General features: G+C 40.2%; 1 protein-coding gene across 1 annotated transcript in view; it reads right to left on the bottom strand.

Annotated features, from left to right (window-relative positions):
- Positions 1-485: 485 nt before the first annotated feature.
- The window catches only part of ZC4H2 (zinc finger C4H2-type containing), a 76,517-nt gene continuing 62,460 nt past the window's right edge, over positions 486-14,542 (bottom strand). Inside the window, exon 5 of the mRNA XM_052663520.1 lies at positions 486-1,818. Coding sequence (XP_052519480.1) covers positions 1,705-1,818 — 114 coding nt within the window. The 3' untranslated portion in view covers positions 486-1,704. The remainder of the gene's footprint in view (positions 1,819-14,542) is intronic.

The following is a 14,542-nucleotide window of genomic DNA, read 5'->3' as shown; positions in this document are numbered from 1 at the left end:
GAAAAAATGGACTATGGAACCAGACAAATCTGAGTTCAAATCCTGAAATTTCTCTTACTAGCTGTCTGTTTAACTCTGTACAAGTTACTTCTCTGAGCTTCAGTTTACATTTTTGGAAAACGGCAATAAGAATACTTAGCTTGAGATGTTGTTTTGAAAATCAAATACAATCGTTTATACAAAGCATCTTACATAGAGACCCGACACAGAGTAGGCACTGAATAAATGGAAATTATTATAAAATAGGGCAAATTATTATGCAGTGATGCTCCTGATTTTCTTATTTATATGGTAGAATAAAGAAGAGTGAAGAAGAGCTACCCAGAAGGGGAAAGGGCATTACATCTTTTCTATTACCTGGCACTAGTAAGCACTGAGTATTTATTCCAATGAACAAATGTTTATTTAAAAGAATTTGTACAGACATAATGCTCTTACTTTCAAAGAGCAGAGGAACCTTCTATATATTATGAACATACAGACACTGTGGTAACTTAAAAGTACAGTTAAGAAAGGAAGGAAAAATATCCTCCCCTACCTAGCCAGGGCCTGATACCTGAAGCCAACATTTTTTCAGTCAGTCCCCGTCCCATCCCTTAAGTTTAAGAGGAAGAGGTGTAGGGCTTAGGGGAAACTGGAATCTTTTCTTCTCAGAGGGAAAGTCACCTGCACAATTCACTGGAAAGGGAGTCACCAAAAGCTGACCTGAGCTGAGGCTGCCTTAGAGAAGAGAGCCAACCCAAGAGAGGGAGGGATGACTGAAGTAGAGGTCTCACCTACCTGCATGGTAGTGACTGGCATTCAGTTGAATCACAACCCATTACTCTGAACTCTAAGATACACCATTGGAGTAGTTAAAAGGTTTTGAACAAAAAGTAACACGAATGTCATCCTGGAATCTCTCCAGCCTAACACAGCCCCTATAGCAGAGCCCTCAGACTTAGGAAACAAATTAGGCAGGACTTGCAGAGTAGGTCTGGCTCCTTGATTTCACTGTGGGGAACATCTACTACTAATTTTCGAAAGCTGGGGTTATTATTGGAGAAAAGTCCACAGATTTTAGGGTTCTCAGACACATAACCTGGTACCTGAGAACTTTAGTATATCTGGGAAACTGTCAGGGTAGGGGGTAATGGGGTGGTAAACTCTAATAAAACAGCTAGGCCTCCCAAATTAATACGAAAAGGAGAGCTTGTCCAAGCTGCCTCTGGCCCTTGAGGATGAGATGAGGGTGGGAGTGGGGGAGATATATGCACCAAACCTACTGGAAAGTCCAGGAAAAAGAATGTTGTCCCTTCAGAGCCTAAAGTAAAAGTACAGGGAGGGGAAACACTGGAACCTTCACCTGAAAAAAGATATGGGACTACTCAGCCCTCACGCCTTAGGCACTAGGCCTCAGAAGCAAGAGACAGAGAATCACATCTGGGATTTCTGCCCTTCCTTTGTCTCCTAACAAGGGCAGGGGTTAAAATGTGGGTGAGAGAGAAGGGATCTTCAGACACAACTGTCATTAGCACCTGAACAACACCTCTTCCTAAACCAGAAAGTCTGACAGCAGAAAGAAATAAAAGCAAAGTGAAAGGGGGGTTGTGCTTCTATCACATTAAATAGAAGTGGGGAAGGGTTCTTTCACATGGAGACATCAATCACTCTGGTCAAGGGGAGGGGTTATGAGCTGCAGAGCTCTAAGTGTTCTCCCTCTCTTCATTCATCCTGCTTCCGTTTTGGCTTTTTGGGATTCCTGGACCGACTCTTGGCTTTGCACAGAGGGCATATAGGTGCATTCCGGTGAATTTGTTGATGACATGACAGGCAGGCCTGGTGAGAGACACAGACAAAGAAAGTTAGTGGTCAGATTCTTCCAGGCCATGGTTCATCCTTCTGATCTCCCAGGGCTCCAAAAGTAGTTATGATTTCCTGTTAGGAAGGAGCAGAAATCAATGAGTGAGACCCAAGTAGGGAGATCTGTGCTGGATGTAAGGGATGTAATGGATATAAGGGAGTGAGATTCAAAGAGGGGTATTTAGGAAGAATATCCAAAACTTGGCAATAAGGCAAAATGTGAATTGTATACCCATTAAGCATTATACTGGAGCATGGTCTATTAGGCCCACTCAAAGATTATTTAATTCTCCAGTACAGGTATCAGTAAACTTTTTTTGTAAAGGCCAAGATAATAAATATTTTAGACCTTTTCAGGTCATATGATTTTAATTGCAACCATCAGCTCTGTTTCACATAAAAGAAGATATAGACAATACATAAACAAACAGGCATATCTGGGGGCCAATAAAATTTTATTTACAGAAACAGGAAACAGGTCACACTTGGCTTGTGGGTTCTGGTTTGCTGACCCTTCCTCCTTTTGACGATTTACTACTTTTTTTTTTTAATGAAGTATAGTTGATTTGTAATGTTGTGTTAATTTTTGGTGTGCAACAAAGTGATATATATATATATATATATATATATATATATATATGTATATGCATATATATGTATGTGTGTGTATATATATGTGTGTGTATTTCATGTTATTTTCCATTATGCTTTATTACAGGATATTGGATATAGTTCCCTGTGATATGGAGTAGGACTTTGTTGTTTACCTATTTTATATACAGTAGTTTGTGTCTGCTAATCCCAAACTCTTAATTTATCCCTGTCCCATCCCTTTCCACTTTGGTAACCATGATTTTGTTTTCTATGTCTACGAGTCTGTTTCTGTTTTGAAAGTAAGTTCATTTGTTATCATATTTTAGATTCCACATATAAGTGATATCACATGGTATTTGTCTTTGTCTGACTTCACTTAGTATGTTAATGTCTAGGTGTATTCATGTGGCTGCAAGTAGCATTCAGTTCAGTTCAGTTGTTCAGTCATATCCAACTCTCTGCAACCCCACAGACTGCAGCATGCCAGGCTTCTCTGTCCATCACCAACTCCTGGAGCTTGCTCAAACTCATATCCATCAAGTCAGTGATACCATCCAACCATTTCATCCTCTGTCGCCCCCCTTTTCTTCCTGCCTTGAATCTTTCCCAGCGTCAAGGTCTTTTCCAACGAGTCAGTTCTTTGTATAAGGTGGCCGAAGGATTGGAGTTTTAGCTTCAGCATTAGTCCTTCTAATGAATATTCAGGACTGATTTCCTTTAGGATTGACTGGTTTGATCTCCTTGAAGTCCAAGTTTTTCTGGATGATAGCATTCCACTGTATACATGTACCACATCTTCTTTATCTATTCATCTGTCGATGGGCATCTAGGTTGCTTTCATGTCTTAGCTATTGTAAGTAGTGCTGCCATTAACATTGTAGTGCATACATCTTTTCGAATTAGAGTTTTCTCTGGGTATATGCCCAGGAGTCATATTGCAGGATAATATGCCAGCAAATTTGGAAAACTCAGCAGTGGCCACAAGACTGGAAAAGGTCAGCTTTCATTCCAGTCCCAAAGAAAGGCAATGCCAAAGAATGCTCAAACTACTGCACAATTGCACTCATCTCACATGCTAGTAAAGTAATACTCAAAATTCTCCAAGCCAGGCTTCAGCAGTACGTGAACTGTGAACTTCCTGATGTTCAAGCTGGTTTTAGAAAAGGCAGAGGAATCAGAGATCAAATTGCCAACATCCACTGGATTATGGAAAAAGCAAGAGAGTTCCAGAAAAACATCTATTTCTGCTTTATTGACTATGCCAAAGCCTTTGACTGTGTGGATCACAATAAACTGTGGAAAATTCTGAAAGAGATAGGAATACCAGACCACCTGACCTGCCTCTTGAGAAATCTGTATGCAGGTCAGGAAGCAACAGTTAGAACTGGACATGGAACAACAGACTGGTTCCAAATAGGAAAAGGAATACATCAAGGCTGCATGTTGTCACCCTGCTTACTTAACTTCTATGCAGAGTACATCATGAGAAACGCTGGACTGGAAGAACAAGCTGGAATCAAGATTGCTGGGAGAAATATCAATAACCTCAGATAGGCAGATGATGCCACCCTTATGGCAGAAAGTGAAGAGGAACTAAAAGGCCTCTTGATGAAAGTTAAAGAGGAGAGTGAAAAAGTTGGCTTAAAGCTCAACATTCAGAAAAGGAAGATCATGGCATCCGGTCCCATCACCTCATGGAAAATAGATGGGGAAACAGTGGAAACAGTGGCTGACTTTATGTTTTTGGGCTCCAAAATCACTGCAGATGGTGACTGTAGCCATGAAATTAAAGGACGCTTACTCCTTGGAAGAAAAGTTATGATCAACCTAGATAGTATATTCAAAAGCAGAGACATTACTTTGCCAACTAAGGTCCGTCTAGTCAAGGCTATGGTTTTTCCAGTACTCATGTATGGATGTGAGAGTTGGACTGTGAAGAATGCTGAGCGCCGAAGAATTGATGCTTTTGAACTGTGGTGTTGGAGAAGACTCTTGAGAGTCCCTTGGACTGCAAGGAGATCCAACCAGTCTATTCTAAAGGAGATCAGCCCTGGGATTTCTTTGGAAGGAATGATGCTAAAGCTGAAACTCCAGTACTTTGGCCGCCTCGTGCGAAGAGTTGACTCATTGGAAAAGACTCTGATGCTGGGAGGGATTGGGGGCAGGAGGAGAAGGGGACGACAGAGGATGAATGACTGGATGGCATCACTGACTAGATGGACATGAATCTGAGTGAACTCTGGAGTTGGTGATGGACAGGGAGGCCTGGCGTGCTGCGATTCATGGGGTCGCAGAGTTGGACACGACTGAGCGACTGAACTGAACTGAACTGAACTGATGGTAACACAAATTTTAGTTTTTAAAGGGATTTCCATACTGTTCTACATAGAGGATGTGCCAATTTACATTCCCACCAATATTTCAGGAGGGTTCTCTTTTCTCCACACACTCTTGAGCATTTGCTATCTGTAGAATTTTTTTATTTTTTTTTTTTTATTGAAGGATAATTGCTTTACAGAATTTTGTTTTCTGTCAAACCTCAACATGAATCAGCCATAAGTACACATATATCCCGGCCCTTTTGAACCTCCCTCCCATCTCCCGCCTCATCCCACAGCTCTAGATTGATACAGAGCCCGTGTTTGGTTTCCTGAGCCATACAGCAAATTCCTGTTGCCTATCTATTTTACATATGGTAATGTAAGTTTCCAGGTAACTCTTTCCACACATCTCACTCTCTCTTCCCCTCTCCCCAAATCCATAAGTCTATTCTCTATGTCTGTTTCTCCACTGTTGCCCGGAAAATAAATTCTTCAGTGCTATTGTTTCTAGATTCCGTATATATGTATTAGAATACAGAATTTATCTTTCTCTTTCTGTCATACTTCACTCTGTATAATAGGTTCTAGGTTCATCCACCTCATCAGAACTTACTCAAATGTGTTCATTGTTATGGCTGGGTATTGTGTATATATACCAAAACTTATTTATCCATTCATCTATCGATGGACATCTAGGTTGCTTCCATGTTCTAGCTACTGCAAATAATGCTGCAGTGAAAAATGTTATACATATGTCTTTTTCAACTTTGGTCTCATCAGGGCATATGCCTAGGAGTGGGATTGCTGGATCATATGGTGGTTTTATTCCTAGTTTTTAAAGGAATCTCCATACCGTCTTCCATAGTTCCTGTATCAATTTACATTCCCACCAACAGTGCAAGAGCATTCCCTTTTCTCCACACACTCTCCAGCATTTATTGTTCGTAGACTTTTTGATGATGGCTATTCTGACCAGTGTGAGGTGATATCTCACTGTAGTTTCGATTTGCATTTCTCTAATAATGAGCGATGTTGAGCATCTTTTCATGTGTTTGTTAGCCATCGGTATGTCTTCTTTGGAGAAATGTCTGTTTAGGTATTTTTCTCACTTTTTGATTGGGTTGTTTGTTTTTCTGGCATTCAGTTGTATGACCTGTTTGTATATTTTGGAAATTAATCTTTTGTCAGTTGTTTCATTTGCTATTATTTTCTCTGATTCTGAGGGCTGTCTTTTCACCTTGCTTATAGTTCCCTTTCCTGTGAAAAGATTTTAAGTTTAATCAGGTCCCACTTGTTTACTTATGTTTTTCTTTCCATTACTCTAAGAGGTGGTTTTTAGAGTAATGGAACCTCTTGAGAAACCTGTATGCAGGTCAGGAAGCAACAGTTAGAACTGGACATGGAACAACAGACTGGTTCCAAATAGGAAAAAGTATAAGTCGAGGCTGTATATTGTCACCCTGCTTATTTAACTTATATGCAGCGTATATCACGAGAAATGCTGGGCTGGAGGAAGCACAAGCTGGAATCAAGATTGCCAGAAGAAATATCAATGACCTCAGTTATGCTGATGACACCACCTTTATGGCAGAAAATGAAGAAGAACTAAAGAGCCTCTTGATGAAAGTGAAAGAGGATAGTGAAAACGTTGGCTTAAAGCTCAATATTCAGAAAACTAAGATCATGGCATCCTTTCCCATCACTTCATGGCAAATAGATGGGGAAACAGTGGAAACAGTGGCTGACTTTATTTTTGTGGGCTCCCAAATCACTGCAGATGGTGATTGCAGCCATGAAATTAAAAGATGCTTGCTCCTTGGAAGGAAAGTTATGACCAATCTAGACAGCATATTGAAAAGCAGAAACATTACTTTGCCAACAAATGTCCATCTAGTAAAAGCTATGGTTTTTCCAGTAGTCATGTATGGATGTGAAAGTTGGACTACAAAGAAAGCTGAGTGTTAAGGAATTGATGCTTTTTAACTGTGGTGTTGGAGAAGACTCTTGAGAGTCCCTTGGACTGCAAGGAAATCTAACCAGTCTATCCCAAAGGAGATCAGTTTTGGGTGTTCATTGGAGGGACTGATGTTGAAGCTGAAGCCCCAATACTTTGGCCACCTGATGCGGAGAGCTGACTCATTTGAAAAGACTCTGATGCTGAGAAAGATTGAGGGCAGGAGGAGAAGGGGACGACAGAGGATGAGATGGTTTGATGGCATCACTGACACAATGGACAAGAGTTTGGGTGTATTCTGGGAGTTAGTGATGGACAGGGAGGCCTGGCGTGCTGTGGTTCATGAGGTCGCAAAGAGTTGCACACGACTGAGTGACTGAACTGAACAGAAGAGGTGGTTCATAGAGGATCTTGCCTTGATTTATGTCATCGAGTGTTCTGCCTATGTTTTCCTCTAGGAGTTTTATAGTTTCTGGTTTTACACTTAGGTCTTTAATCCATTTTGAGTTTATCTTTGTGTATGGTGTTAGTAAGTGTTCTAATTTCATTCTTTTACATGTAGCTGTCCAGTTTTCCAAGCACCATTTATTGAAGGGTTTATCTTTGCCCCATTGTGTTTTCTTGCCTCCTTTGTAAAAAATAAGGTACCCATATGTGCATGGGTTTATTTCTGGGCTTTCAATCTTATTCCATTGGTCTATATTTCTCTTTTTGTGCCAGTATCATGCTGTCTTGATGACCATAGCTTTGTAGTATAATCTGAAGTCAGGAAGGTTGATTCCCCCAGCTCCATTCTTCTTTCTTAAGACTAATTTGGCTATTCGGGGTCTTTTGTGTTTCCATATGAATTTTGAAATATTTTTTCTAGTTCTGTGAAAAATGCCATTGGTCATTTGAGAGGGGAAACACTGAATCTGTGGATTGCATTTGGTAGTATAGTCATTTTCACAATATTGATTCTTCCTACCCAGGAAAATGGAATATCTCTCTGTTTATGTCATCTTTGATTTCTTTCATTAGTGTCTTATAATTTTCTGTGTACAGTTCGTTTCCATAGATAAGTTTATTCCTAGATGTTTAATTCTTTTTGTTGCAATGGTGAATGGGATTGATTCCTTAGTTTCTATTTCTGGTTTTCCATTGTTAGTATATAGAAATGCAAGTGATTTCTGTGTATTGATTTCATATCCTGCAACTTTGCTAAATTCAGTGATTAGCTCTAGTAATTTTCTGATACTATCTTTAGAGTTTTCTATGTACAGTATCATGTCATCTGCATACAGTGAGAGCTTTATTTCTTCTTTTCTGATCTGGATTCGTTTTCTTTTTCTTCTCTGATTGCTGTAGCTAGGTCCTCCAGAACTATGTTGACCAGTAGTGTTGGAGTGGACACCCTTGTCTTGTTCCTGATCTTAGGGGGAATGCTTTCAGTTATTCACCCTTGAGAATAATGTTTGCTGTAGGCTTATCATAAATGGCCTTTACTGTGTTGAGGTAGGTTCCTTCTATGCCCAGCTTTTGAGGGCTTTTAATCACAAATGGGTGCTGAATTTTTTTCAGAGGCTTTTTTTTCATCTATTGAGATTATCATACGGTTTTTATCTTTCAATTTGTTCATATAGAATATCACACTGTTTGCTTTACATATATTGAAGAATCCTTGCATTCCAGAAATAAACCCAACTTGATCATGGTTTTTGAAATTTTGATGTGCTGCTGAATTGTTTACTAAAATTTTGTTGAGGATTTTTGCATCTATGTTCATCAGTGATATTGGCCTGTAGTTTTCTCTTTTTTGTGGAATCTTTGTCTGGTTTTGGTATCAGGGTGATGATGACCTCTTACAATGAGTTTGGAAGTGTTCCTTTCTCTGCAATTTTTTGAAAGAGCTTTAGAAGAATAGGCATTAGCTTTTCTCTAAATGTTTGATAGAAGTCTCCTGTGAAGCCATCTGGTCCTGGGCTTTCGTTTTCTGGGAGGTTTTTTTAAATCACAGCTTCATTTTCAGTGCTTGTAATTGGGTTATTCATAATTTCTATTTATTCCTGGTTCAGTCTTGGAAGATGAACTTTTCTAAGAATCTGTGCATTTCTTCCAGGTTACCCATTTTTTGCCATATAGTTGTTCATAGTAGTCTCTTATAATTCTTTGTATTTCTGCATGGTCTGTTGTAACATCTCCTTTTTCAATTCTAATTTTGTTGATTTGATTATTCTCTCTTTTTTCTTGATGAATCTGGCTAAAGGCTTGTCAATTTTGTTTTTCTTCTCAAAGAACCAGCTTTTAGTTTTATTAATCCTTACTATTGTTTTTTTTTTTAAATTGCTTTTTCATTTATTTCTGCTTGGATATTTATGATTTCTTTCCTTCTAATATTTTTTTCTTTTTTTTCCAGTTGTTTTAGGTGTAAAGTTACGTTGTCTATTCAATGTTTTTTGTTTGTTTGTTTCTTGAGGTAGGATTGTATTGCTATAAACTTTACTCTTATAATTCCTTTTGCTGCATCCCATGGGTTTTGAATTGTGTGTTTGCATTGTCATTTGCTTCTAGAAATTTTTTGATTTCCCTTTTGATTTCTTCAGTAAACTGCTGGTTATTTAGAAACGTGTTGTTTAATCTCCATGTGTTTGTGTTTCTTACGGTTTTTTTTTTTTTTTTCTTGTAATTGATATCCAGTCTCATAGCATTTTGGTCAGATGCTTGATATGATTTCAATTTTCTTATTTACTGAGGCTTGATTTGTGACTAAAGATGTGGTCCATTCTGGAGAATGTTCCATGTGCACTTGAGAAGAAGTTGTATTCTTTTGCATTTGGATGAAATGTCCTGAAGATATCAATGAGATGTATCTCATCTAAGGTATCATATAAGACTTGAGTTTCCTTATTAATTTTGTTTTCATGATCTGCCCATTGGTGTGAGTGGGGTGTTAAAGTCTCCTACTATTATTGTGTCACTGTCAATTTCTCCTTTTATGTGTTAGTGTTTAATTTTTTTATGTATTGAGGTACTCCTATTTTGGATGCATGCTGCTGCTAAGTCACTTCAGTAGTGTCTGACTCTGTGCGACCCCATAGATGGCAGCCCACCAGGTTCCCCTGTCCCTGGGATTCTGCAGGCAAGAACACTGGAGTGGGTTGCCGTTTCCTTCTCCAATGCATGTAACTGAAAAGTGAAAGTGAAGTCACTCTGTCGTGTCTGATTCTTTGCGACCCCATGGACTGCAGCCTACCAGGCTCCTCTGTCCATGGGATTTTCCAAGCAACAGTACTGGAGTGGGGTGCCATCACCTCCTCCGTTTGGATCCATAGATATTTACAATTGTTTTGTCTTCCTTTTGGATTGATCCCTTGATCATTATGTAGTGTCCTTAATTCCTGTAATCTTCTTTATTTTAAGGTCTATTTTGTCTGATATGAGGATGGCTACTCCAACTTTCTTTTGCTTCCCATTTGCATGAAATATATTTTCCCATCATCTCACTTTCAGTCTGTATGTGTCTTTAGGTCTCAAGTGGGTTTCTTGTAGACAATATATATATGGGTCTTTTTTTTAAATCCATTCAGCCAGTCTGTGTCTTTGGTTGAAGCATTTAATCTATTTACATTTGAAGTAATTATTGATATATATGTTCCCATTGCCATTTACTTAATTGTTTGGGGTCGATTTTGTAGATGTTTCTACTTCCCGTGTATTTCTTGGCTATATAATTTCCTTTAACATTTGTTGTAAACCTGGTTTGGTGGTACTGAATTCTCATAACTTTTGCTTGTCTGGAAACCTTTTCATTTCTCCATCAATTTTTAAAAATTAATTAATTAATTTTAATTGGATGATAATTACTTTAAAATATTGTAGCAGTTTTCCCCATACATTGACATGAATCAGACATGGGTGTACATTTGTTCCCCATCCTAAACTCCCTCCCACTTCCCTTCCCATCCCATCCCTCAGGGTCATCCCAGTGCACCAGCCCTGAGTACCCTGTCTCATGCATCGAACCTGGACTGAATATCTATTTCGCATATGATAATATACATGTTTCAGTGCTATTCTCTCAAATCATCCACCCTCGCCTTCTCCCACAGAGTCCAAAAGACTATCTTTACATCTAAGTCTCTTTTGGTGTCTTACATATAGGGTCATCATTACCATATTTCTAAATTCCATATATATGCATTAATATACTGTATTGATGTTTTTCTTTCGGACTTACATCACTATAAATGTCAGACTTCCCTGGTGGCTCAGATGATAAAAGAATCTGCCTACAATGCAGGAGACCTGGGTTTGATCCCTGCACTGGGAAGATCCCCTGGAGAAGGAAATGGCAACCCACTCAAGTATTCTTGTCTGGAAAATCCCATGGACAGAGGAGGCTGGTAGGCTACAGTCCATGGGGTTGCAGAGTCTGACACAAGTGAGTGACTTCACTCACTATGTATAAGAGGCTCCTGTTTCATCCACCTCATTAGAACGGATTCAAATGCATTCTTTTTTAATAGCTGAGTAATATTCCATTACTGGCAAGCTGGCAGCTTGTTCTCCACCACTGTGCTCCTGAGACCGAGCCTCCCCTGATCCTCTAGCCCTGGGATTGCAGCACCCTAAGGAGGCAGCATAGGTGAGGGGGCTAATGTTGTGGAGCCCCAGCCCCGGCTGCCCAACAGAGAACAAGCTGGAACCGCTGCCACCCCAGATGACCATAGCAAAAGTGAGCAGTGGCTGCGCGGGTACAAGAGGGCTGAGAGGAGCTACTCCACATTCAAGGTTAGGAGGGGCTGATGTGAGGAGATACCCTTCGTTCAAGGTAAGGAGCAGTGGCTGCGCTTTGCTGGAGCAGCCGCGAAGAGATACCCCATGTTCAAGGTAACAGAAACCCAAGTAAGATGGTAGGTGTTGTGAGAGTCATCAGAGGGTAGACACTCAAACCATAATCACAGAAAACTAGTCAATCTGATCACACAGACCACAGCCTTGTCTAACTCAGTGAAACTAAGCCATGCCCTGTGGGGCCACCCAAGACGGGAGGGTCATGGTGGTGAGGTCTGACAGAATGTGGTCCACTGGAGAAGGGAACGGCAAACCACTTCAGTATTCTTGCCTTGAGAACCCCATGAACAGTATGAAAAGGCAAAATGAAAGGATGCTGAAAGAGGAACTCCCCAGGTCAGTAGGTGCCCAATATGCTACTGGAGATCAGTGGAGAAATAACTCCAGAAAGAATGAAGGGATGGAGTCAAAGCAAAAACAATACCCAGTTGTGGATGTGACTGGTGATAGAAGCAAGGTCCAATGCTGTAAACAGCAATATTGCATAGGAACCTGGAATGTTAGGTCCATGTACCAAGGAAAATTGGAAGTGGTCAAACAGGAGATGGCAAGAGTGAACGTTGACATTCTAAGAATCAGTGAACTAAAATGGACTGGAATGGGTGAATTTAACTCAGATGACCATTATATCTACTACTGCGGGCAGGAATCCCTTAGAAGAAATGGAGTAGCCATCATGGTCAGCAAAATCGTCCGAAGTGCAGTACTTGGATGCAATCTCAAAAACGACAGAATTATCTCTGTTCATTTCCAAGGCAAACCATTCAATATCACAGTAACCGAAGCCTATGTTCCAGCCAGTAATGCTGAAGAAGCTGAATTTGAACGTTTCTAGAAGACCTACAAGACCTTTTAGAACTAACACCCCCAAAAAGATGTCCTTTTCATTATAGCAGACTGGAATGCAAAAGTAGGAAGTTAAGAAACACCTGGAGTAATAGGCAAATTTGGCCTTGGAATATGGAATGAAGCAGGGCAAAGGCTAACAGAGTTTTGCCAAGAGAATGCACTGGTCATAGCAAACACCCTCTTTCAACAACACAAGAGAAGACTCTACACATGGATGTCACAAGATGGTCAACACCAAAATCAGACTGATTATATTCTTTGCAGCCAAGATGGAGAAGCTCTATACAGTCAGCAAAAACAAGACCAGGAGCTGACTGTGGCTCAGATCATGAGTTCCTTATGGCCAAATTCATACTTAAAGTGAAGCAAGTAGGGAAAACCACTAGACCATTCAGTTATGACCTAAATCAAACTCCTTATGATTATACAGTGGAAGTGAGAAATAGATTTAAGGAAATAGATCTGATAGATAGAGTGCCTGGTGTACTATGGACGGAGGCTTGTGATATTGTACAGGAGACAGGGATCAAGACCATCCCCATGGAAAAGAAATGCAAAAAACAAAATGGCTGTCTGAGGAGGCCTTACAAATAGCTGTGAAAAGAAGAGAAGTGAAAAGCAAAGGAGAAAAGGAAAGATATAAGCATCTGAATGCAGAGTTCCAAAGAATAGCAAGAAGAGATAAGAAAGCCTTCTTCAATGATCAATGCAAAGAAACAGAGGAAAACAATAGAATGGGAAAGACTAGAGGTCTCTTCAAGAAAATTAAGATACCAAGGGAACACTTCATGCAAAGATAGGCTTGATAAAGGACAGAAATGGTCTGGACCTAACAGAAGCAAAAGATATTAAGAAGAGGTGGCAAGAATACACAGAAGAACTGTACAAAAAAGATCTTCACGACCCAGATAATCATGACGGTGTGATCACTCACCTAGAGCCAGACATCCTGGAATGTGAAGTCAAATGGGCCTTAGAAAGCATCACTATGAACAAAACTAGTGGAGGTGATGGAATTCCGGTTGACCTATTTCAAATCCTGGAAGATGATGCTGTGAAAGTGCTGCACTCAATATGCTAGCAAATTTGGAAAACTCAGCAGTGGCCACGGGACTGGAAAAGGTCAGTTTTCATTCCAATCCCAAAGAAAGGCAATGCCAAAGAATGCTCCAACTACTGCACAATTGCACTCATCTCACATGCTAGTAAAGTAATGCTCAAAATTCTCCAAGCCAGGTTTCAGCAATAAGTGAACCATGAACTTCCAGATCTTCAAGCTGATTTTAGAAAAGGCAGAGGAATCAGAGATCAAATTGCCAACATTTGCTGGATCATCAAGAAATGGAAGAGAGTTCCAGAAAAACATATATTTCTGCTTTATTGACTATGCCAAAGCCTTTGATTTGGTGGATTACAATAAACTGTGGAGAGTTATGAAAGAGATGTGAATACCAGACCATCTGACCTGCCTCTTGAGAAATCTGTATGCAGGTCAGGAAGCAACAGTCAGAACTGGACATGGAACAACAGACTGGTTCCAAATAGGAAAAGGAGTATGTCAAGGCTGTATACTGTCACCCTGATTCTTTAACTTATGTGCAGAATATATCATAAGAAATGCTGGGCTGGAAGAGGCACCAGCTGGAATGAAGATTGCCAGGAGAAATATCAATCACCTCAGATATGCAGATGATGCCACCCTTATAGCAGAAAGTGAAGAAGAATTAAATAGCCTCTTGATGAAAGTGAAATGAGGAGAGTGAAAAAGTTTGCTTAAAGCTCAACATTCAGAAAACGAAGATCGTGGCATCTGGTCCCATCACTTCATGGGAAATAGATGGGGAAACAGTGGAAACAGTGTCAGACTTTATTTTGAAAGTGAAAGTGAAGTTGCTCAGTCGTGTCTGACTCCTTGCGACCCCATGCACTGTAGCCTACCAGGCTCTCAGTCCATGGAATTTTCCAGGAAGAGTACTGGAGTGGGTTGCCATTTCCTTCTCCAGGGGATCTTCCCAACCTAGGGATTGAACCCGGGTCTCCTGCACTGCAGGCAGACGCTTTACCATCTGAGCCACCAGGGAAGCCCGGGAGCTCCAAAATCACTGCAGATGGTGATTGCAGCCATGAAATTAAAAGACGCTTACTCCTT

This window comes from Budorcas taxicolor, chromosome X (assembly GCF_023091745.1).
Source record: "Budorcas taxicolor isolate Tak-1 chromosome X, Takin1.1, whole genome shotgun sequence".
Classification (NCBI taxonomy): Eukaryota; Metazoa; Chordata; class Mammalia; order Artiodactyla; family Bovidae; genus Budorcas; species Budorcas taxicolor.
The sequence above is the reverse complement of the archived record's forward strand: the minus strand, read 5'-3'. Positions and strand labels throughout refer to the sequence as shown.